The sequence below is a fragment of the Lipotes vexillifer genome, unplaced genomic scaffold, assembly GCF_000442215.2.
Source record: "Lipotes vexillifer unplaced genomic scaffold, Lipotes_vexillifer_v1.1 scaffold21, whole genome shotgun sequence".
In the NCBI taxonomy this organism is placed as follows: domain Eukaryota; kingdom Metazoa; phylum Chordata; class Mammalia; order Artiodactyla; family Lipotidae; genus Lipotes; species Lipotes vexillifer.
In genome coordinates this window covers 2985255-2993772 of record NW_006774065.1, presented here as the reverse complement: position 1 = coordinate 2993772, position 8518 = coordinate 2985255, and the positions used below count along the sequence as shown (strand labels likewise).

The 8518-nt window shown below is 57.3% G+C and overlaps 1 protein-coding gene across 1 annotated transcript in view; it reads left to right on the top strand.

Moving 5' to 3' along the window:
• SETD1B (SET domain containing 1B, histone lysine methyltransferase) overlaps positions 1–8518 on the top strand; it is a 20538-nt gene that overhangs the window by 1369 nt on the left and 10651 nt on the right. Inside the window, exons 4-7 of the mRNA XM_007448747.1 lie at positions 1–64; positions 2170–2282; positions 3524–4762; positions 8330–8514. The exon at positions 1–64 is cut by the window's left edge and continues 1 nt beyond it. Of these exons, the coding sequence (XP_007448809.1) occupies positions 1–64; positions 2170–2282; positions 3524–4762; positions 8330–8514 (1601 nt within the window). The remainder of the gene's footprint in view (positions 65–2169; positions 2283–3523; positions 4763–8329; positions 8515–8518) is intronic.

The following is an 8518-nucleotide window of genomic DNA, read 5'->3' as shown; positions in this document are numbered from 1 at the left end:
GTTCAGCACTTGCACAGCACTTCGGTCATGGGCAATATCATCCACGTGGAGCTGGACACCAAAGGTGAGTGGAGGCCCGCTCAGGACAGCCACCGCGGAGGAGCCACAAGCCCTGTCAGTGTGACCCCCTCCTCTCCCAGAGCCCCTCTTGCAGTGTTGGGGAGCCCCTCACTCTTCCTTAGGTGCCCCCCTACAACCTTTTGCCCCCTCCTGAGGGTAGAGTCACGTGAAGCTAAATGTGTTGTCTGTTGCTAGGAGACAAGCTGTAATTTACCAAATGTGCCGGTTCTTGGCCACTGAACCCCAAGGGACCACCCGGAGGCCTCCCCACCGCTGACACCCCCTCGGGCCCCGCGCGGAGCCCTGGTGGCCTGGGTTTAGGCAGTCCCCAGTGTTGCCGTCTGTGTTAGGAGAGAAAGCAGGGTTCGTTTATTTGTGGGGGGGGCGCTGAGGGAGAGCCACTAGAACGCCTTTAAATACCCAAAGAGTATGTCCCTCCACTAAAAAGAGAGTCCTCCAGGGATCTGGAGTGCCCCTCCCCCGCAGGCCGCCCCTTCCCCTTGGAAGTGGGAACCAATCTGGGCCCAGAGTGTGGTTTCATTGATAATGCTCCCGTTGGAGCTGGGCGGGCTGCTCCTGGTGCTCTAGGGTTGACACTGTCTTCCCTCCTCTCTCTTAAAGAGACAGCACCACCTCCCAAGCAGCGGAATCCCGCTTGTGCTCACTGAGCCTCTGAGCGGCTGCTGGGAGAGCCGGGCTGGGGAAGCCATGCCTCCCAACGTCAGGGTCCTGGGAGGCTTCTCCTCCGTGCTGGCTGGGGGGCTGGCAGGACTCTAGGGCATCCCCTAAAGTTTGCCTATGGCCTCTCTAGAGAAGTTCGTACCAATACAGAAGAAAGTGCCCGGTGCTCTGAGGCCCAGCCAGCCCTGTGACTGGTCAGAGACTGTTGGGTCCAGAGCCCCTGGGACGTCCCCTGGGAGACCCTGCATGGGAGGGTTTAGGTGAGTGGCTTCCAAGGGTTTCGTGAGCACGGGGTTTAGGGCCAATCCGGGCACACCAAACCCAAGACTGGAAAATGTAAACCTTTCTTTTTCGCCTTTAATAATGAGCACATATTGACTGTCTCTAAGACCTTGCTTGGGGATGCGGAGGGATACTGCTTCTGGGTGGGCACAGTTATCCTATAAACTCTTGCCAAACCTGTGCCTAATTCTGAGGTTCCTCAGGGCACAAGCCAGTTTCCTATTCCAGCCACAGCACCCTTCACCCCCCTTCTCCAGTTTCTCAAGTCTCTGTTGGGGAGACCCCTTGGGTGGTTGCAGGCTGATCTCTCCCTGAGAATCAAATGTAGAGCCCCTCCCCCATCACATGCCCATTTTAAGGAGCAGTCAGCCCTCACCAAAATTTCATTTCTGCAAAAAAAAAGAAAAAAGAAAAAAAGAAAAGGCCCTTAGAGACTGCCACCAAGTTTGTATTTCAAGAAAGAGACCGGTAAAGAGTAGCTCAAGGAATGCGTCTCCTTTGCATATGTAAGCAGCTGCCTCAGAGGGCTCTATAAATATAGATAATCTGGCCCCCTGGTCTATAGAGGCCTCTCTCTGCCAGGGGGTGGGGCTGGGGTGGAGGGTTACCAGAGTGGCTCAGTGGGCCGGTGGAGGACCTTGTGGAGTTCACAGTAACGCAGTACTGGAGTGCATTTTACAAACTCTGACAGTCACCTGAGAGAGTTAACAACAAAACTGTCACTCCTGTGTCACTGCATTTCCTCTTCACTTGCTACAAGGCCCTGGATGTTAAGTGGGAAGGTGAGAGGATGGGGATTACCCCTTTCTTTGGGTGGCATGGCCCAGGTGACAGGAAGGGGCTTTGTGTTGGGGCTGGCATTTCTGTATTTGGGGGAGTCCCAGCGCCACGAGGCATTAAATTCTGAATCTCAGGATCAGAAAAATCATACAGTTTAGCAGCTTCATTGAACAGATCGGACTCCGGAGTGAGGTGATAGGACTCCTGAGTGAGGTACAAAGAGAGAGAAGTGGGAACTTGGTCAGGGTCACTTAGCTTCCCTAGGCTTGGGGTCCCAGGCACAGGGGCCCCACAAGGATGCCCACCTGTGCGGGCTGCCCCATCCTGGAGCCTCACTGAGTCCTCCCTCCCTTGCCTTTTCCACAGGGGAAACCCGCATGCGGTTCTACGAACTGTTGGTCACGGGCCGATACACACCCCAAACCCTCCCAGTGGGTGAGCTGGATGCTGTCTCTCCAATCGTGAATGAGACCCTGCAGGTGGGTTTATAGCTGTCAGTCCTTTCCCCGCCTCCCCACCCCATCACCAGCTCCCTGATGTGGCTGGCCCCCACCCCACTTCACCACCTCCGGTGTCAGACACCAGGAAAGGAGCCTGGCTGTGCACACCAAGGCTTTCAGCAGGGGGTCTGAAAGCCCTGTTTGCCAAAGCCATCCTCTGGCACTGCCCCCAGCCCTCTCCCTGCACATGCTGGGATTCCCATCCCAGAGATCCAGAGTCCACGTGCTTTCCACGTTAATGCTGAAACACTGCTGTGTCCAGGGTCCTAGTGTCTGGTGTCCCATGCACCCCTCTACCCCTGCCCCCAGAAAGCCGAGTTCAAGTCCCTCCTTCCAGAGCAAGATGGATTCCTTCCCCACCCACCGCCTCCCAGGACCTCACCTGGACCACCATCTCATGGGGAGGTTCTCATCCCAGCTCCTACCCCAGCATCAACCCAGCCACCCTCTGGAATAGGTTTTCCAGAGTGAAGAGTCTTTGCTTACTTGCTGGTCAGCTGTTTATCAGGCACTTTACGTGTTACACTATTTTTTTTTTTTCTTTTCCGGTACGCGGGCCTCTCACTGTTGTGGCCTCTCCCGTTGCGGAGCACAGGCTCCGGACACGCATGCTCAGCAGCCATGGCTCACGGGCCTAGCCGCTCCGCGGCATGTGGGATCCTTGCGGACCGGGGCATGAACCCGTGTCCCCTGCATCGGCAGGCAGACTCTCAACCACTGCGCCACCAGGGAAGCCCTACGTGTTACACTATTTAAACCCTAAAACATCAAGAGGTTGGAGGGACAAGGCCCTTGGCCACCCCCTCACTTCCAAGACCATCGTCTGCTATCTCTACCTGGAAGGTCTTTGATTTCTGACAGCCTGGGGCAGGAAGGAAATCCTAGTTCAAACCAAGATGTCAGGGTCTTATCTTTACTCTGCTTTAGGGATTAGGAAAAACCCTCAAGGTTCTCTGAGGATAACTGGCTACCCCAAGAGTAGAGGAGGTGAGGACCATCCAGACACTCCTCTTTAATCTCCCCCCTTCCCCCTGCCGCCGTTGCTTCCGTTCACTATGCTGCATTTCTAGAGTGACCAGTTTGGCTCCGAGCTCCCCGGTAGCTGGAGTGAGAGGGGAAAACAGTCCCATTCTATTGCACGTTTCCCCCCCAGTGATCTCAGACCTATCTCTCTCTCTCTCTCTCTCTCTCTCTCTCTCTCTCTCTCTCTCTCTCTCAAGCTGTCAGATGCCCTGAAGCGCCTCAAAGATGGTGGTCTGTCTGCAGGCTGTGGCTCTGGCTCATCCTCTGTCACCCCCAATAGTGGTGGGACACCCTTCTCCCAGGACACTGCTTATTCCAGCTGCCGCTTGGACACGCCCAACTCCTACGGACAGGGCACACCGCTCACACCGCGCCTGGGCACCCCCTTCTCGCAGGACTCCAGCTACTCCAGCCGCCAGCCCACACCCTCCTACCTCTTCAGCCAGGACCCCACAGCGACCTTCAAGGCTCGGCGCCACGAGAGCAAGTTCACGGACGCCTACAACCGCCGCCACGAGCATCATTATGTCCACAACTCTTCTGCAGTCACCGCAGTGGCAGGGGCCACAGCCACCTTCAGGGGCTCTGTGGACCTCCCATTCGGGGCAGTCAGCAGCAGTGGGGGCGGCAGTGGCCCTCCATTCAAGGCCCAGCCACAGGATTCAGCCACATTTGCCCACACTCCACCGCCTACCCAAGCAGCCTCCGCTCCTGGAGTCACATTCAAGTCGGCTTTCTCTCCATATCAGACTCCTGTACCCCCTTTCCCCCCGCCCCCCGAGGAGCCCGCTGCCGCAACCCCCTTTGGGGCCCGTGACAGTGGGGAGTTCCGGAGAGTACCTGTGCCCCCACCCCTGCCGCCCACTGAGCCCCTGACGAAGGAGAAGCCAGGCACACCACCTGGACCCCCGCCCCCTGATGCCAACAGCATGGAGCTGGGCGGCCGGCCGACCTTTGGCTGGAGCCCTGAGCCCTGTGACAGTCCTGGTACGCCCACGCTGGAGTCATCGCCTGCAGGGCCCGAGAAGCCCCATGACAGCCTGGACTCACGGATCGAGATGCTGCTGAAGGAGCAGCGCACCAAGCTGCCCTTCCTTCGGGAGCAGGACTCAGACACCGAGCTGCAGATGGAGGGCAGCCCTATCTCCTCCTCCTCCTCCCAGCTCTCCCCACTGGCCCCCTTTGGCGCTAACTCTCAGCCTGGCTTTCGAGGCCCCACACCACCCTCCTCACGCCCATCCAGCACCGGCCTGGAGGACATCAGTCCCACACCACTGCCCGACTCGGATGAGGATGATGAGCTTGACCTGGGCCTGGGGCCCCGGCCCCCACCTGAGCCAGGCCCCCCAGACCCTACTGGTCTTCTGGGTCAGACAACTGAGGTGGCCTTGGACCTGGCTGGAGACAGGACCCCAACCTCAGAGAAGATGGATGAGGTACCATGATGTCTGTCCACCTCTGTCTGGGATTGGTTTTGTCTGTCTGTGGCTCCCTCTTTCCTCCTTGAAACATTCTCCCCTTAGGATAACTAGCTAAGACACAGAAGCAGCAGGGCTAGGGCAGCCAAAATAACAGATCAAAAATAAAAAGAGAATGAAAAGAGGATACGAAAAGCGCCAGGGGCTATGACTGAGCAGCTGGTTTGCTCTGAGCTCCCTAGCAGCTTTGGTGAAAAGAGAAACCTGACCTAGATCTGTTGCTCTCCTTGCTAGGTATGGGAAGTCAAGACCTTTTTCTGGGGGTAAATTCTGACTTGAGCTTCTTTGGTTGGAGTTTGCAGAGATCCCAGAGAGGTGGACTGTGGTGATGGTTTGGGGCCTCCTTCTCCGTTGGGAGGCTGGGACCTGCTCAGGACTGGTCCTGACACTCAGGCAGATTTGGGAAGAGGGATCAGCCAGAGTGCTCTGCTGAGCTAGGTCAGGTGGCAGCTCTGGAGCACTGTCTCCTAGAACCTGGTGCCCTCTGAAGAGATGGGAAACCGTGGTGGGCAGGGAGGACATTGAAATGTTCCTCCTCCCTCTCCCCCTGCGTCCAGGACTGAAGGAGTTAAGGGCTAGCCCAGGGGGAGGGCCACAGCCAGAAGCAGGCCGAGTTGACCACCCCCCACCCTCTGCCCACCCAGAGATCCTTCTCTGGGGTCTCACTGCAGCCTGAGGGTTGAGGTGGGTGCTGCTGCATGCCACATTCCCTTGGGGGAGGATTCCGTCATCTTCCTTGGCTCTGCTCCTCCCTGCTCCTGGTCCAGGCACCTGCCCTGGCCCTCCTGGCCTGGCAGGCATGAACAGCAGGAGCTCAGACACAGCTCTGCGCCCCCCGTGGGCGGTAGGGAGGAGGGTCCCTCCTCCCCGAGTCCTTTGATTAGGCTGATGTGGCCGCCTCAGGGAAGAACAGAGAGGAACTTGGCTTGCCTGGGAGGGGACTGCAGGTGGCTGGGGCTCCTGGGGGCCTCCAGGCTGTTCTGGGGAAGTGGTTTCTGGCGCTAAGGGGTTCAGGCAGGGAGAGCTGACAGGTGTGCAGAGGTGGGGGGGTGCTGCTGGCCCTGCTGCCATCCTCCCTTCTTCCCTCCCTCTCCTGCCTGAGGTTAGGGGATGTTTATTTAACCATGCTCACTGGCTGATCCAGGGCCGGGAAGCCCAGAGTAGCCAGAGGGAATGGGATTTCCCACGGTGTCACTCTAGGAAAGGGGAGACTGAGGCCCAGAGAGCTGGGGTCGGGGATGCCCCGGGACATCAGCCCAGGGAAGCCCGTGAGTACTGATAACCTCCAAGATGGCCCTCGGGAGCCCCCTGCTGACAGTCGGGAGAGCAGCTCCTGGGTTCCTCCGGCCTGAACCCGAGGGAATCCCAGCCTAGGCTGACCACAGGGGAGAGCAGCACAGGGGGACACTCCCTTTCTTCACAGAGGCTGATAGTTAAAAGTTCCGGCTCCAGTCCTTAAGTCTTGAGCCCCACCCCTGTCACTTACTAGTCATGTGGCCTTAGGGAAGTTACTTTCCCTGCCCGAGTCTCAGTTTCGTCATCTGTGAAATGGGATAGTGAGAGTAGCTGCCTCACACTAATCTCGGCTTAAGTGAGGTGCCACCTGGGAAGCTCCAGGCACGGCTGGAGCTGATGCCGAACATTCAGCCGCCAGTTCCCGCCGGTTCTCTGCCCCCGGACTCGGGAGGGGCGGAGGGAGGGGCAGGGCCGCGGGCTGGGCTGGATCAGGGTCTCCTTGTGATTGGCTGGCGGCGGTGCCGGCGTTAACCCTATGCGTGCTGCGCGTGCCTTGCTGGGCGCTGTCCAGGACTGATCTGGCGCTGTCCCTGAGTATCAGGCTGAGCCTGCCAGTGCCTCTCTCAGCATGTGTGTGGGACCCTGAGAGGCAGAGTGTGTCTGTAGAGGGGACAGAGCAAAAGCGAGGGCTTTCTTCTGCTGCCTTAGGTTTGCTTTTCCTCTTCTCTCTCCCCCGCCCCCCATTTCCCTTTGAAGCCTCCCTCACCTGTACATCTGACCTCTGACCTTACAGCCTGCACAGACCCTGCCCCCTCAGCCTTCAAATGCACTCCCTGGCAACCTACAAAGGCTCTGTCTTCCCAGCCACGTTCATCCAGGCCAGGGCCTGAGCCCCCTTCTTGCCTCAGGTCCTGACACAAGAGCCTGGGGGTAGCCCATCCCTCCTCGCCCTACCCCTGCTTTGCCTTCTTGCACCATCTCTACCTTGTGGACCCCGTGCCCCCCTCCAGTTCCAGGCCTGTGCATCCACCTCCCCAAAGCCCCATATCTGAATGAAAAGAGGTCCTTTCCCGTTTCACAGCCAGGTCATGCTCAACTCCTCCCATTCACGAGGTGCCACGGTCCTGGATTCCCACAACAGCCCCCTGACGCCTCACTCAGCAGGCACCCTGGGCTTGCATCCCAGCCCTCTTTCTGACTGGCTGGGCCTCTTGGGCCAGTGATTTATGTATAGCTCACTGAGTGTGTTTCCTCACCTGTCAAAAGGGATTGGACTAGAGCCCTACCTTGTGAGGTTAGGGTGCAGATGAGAAATACGAGATATTATGTGCTGACAACACTCAGCCCCACCGCGGCCCATACTAAGACTATATGAAAAGAGTAACTAAGGAAAAATGTAAAGACATACCTCCTATTCGTGCACCCTTACTACTGCTAAACGCGCCCGCTGCTCGTGTCACCTTCTCTGCCAGGCCCTCTCTGCCACAGTGAAGACTACAGGCCAACTGGGAACAAAGGCTAGTGAGCCACTTCCTGGTTCAAATCCGGGCTCCATCTCTTAGTGGTTGTGTGGCCTGGGCAAGTTACTTAAGCTCTCAAATGTTCCAACTTCCTCATCACTAAAACTGGTGATAACAGACCTACTTTACAGGGTTGTTCTGAGGATTAACTGAGTTAACATACTTAAAGTGCTTAGAAAGGTGCCTGGCCTGTAGAAAAGACTAGAGAAGTTTTAACTATTAGTATTATCTTCTCTGAATGCAAATTGAAACATAGTCTCTCAGATTGAAACAGAATCTTTTTCCCTCTTCACGCCTCACTCCCCTTCCCGGCTTTCTTTTTCTCCATGAAGGACTATATATTTCACATTCCTCCTAGTTATCCTTTGCCTTGTCCCTCCAGAAGTTCAGCTCCAAGACAGCAATAATTTCATCTGTCTTGTTCACCACTGTGTTCCTAGCACCTGGAACAGTGCCTGCTACACAGCAAGTGCTGAGCAAATGTTTGTTGAATGAATGAATGAGTGAATCTGCATGATAACCGCGTGAGGCAGGTACTGTGGTGCTCATCATGCAGATGGGGAGACTGAGGCTTAGAGAGATTAAACGACTTGCTTGAGGCCACGTGGCTGGGAAGGGAGGGAACCAGGATCAGGGCGCGGAAGCCACGTTGCTCTCTCATCTTGCAGAAGGCTTCTTCTCTGACCTGCGGGTGTTTAGCAGGGGGATCTGGGAGCCTGCTGGGCCGCCCGGGCTCACCCTCACCTCTCTCTCCTTTCTCTCCCTGAAGGGGCAGCAGTCCTCGGGGGAGGACATGGAGATCTCAGATGATGAGATGCCCTCGGCCCCCATCACCAGTGCTGACTGCCCCAAGCCCATGGTGGTGACCCCCGGGACGGGGGCTGTGGCAGCTCCCTCCGTGCTGGCCCCGACCTTGCCGCTGCCCCCGCCCCCTGGCTTCCCACCACTGCCCCCGCCC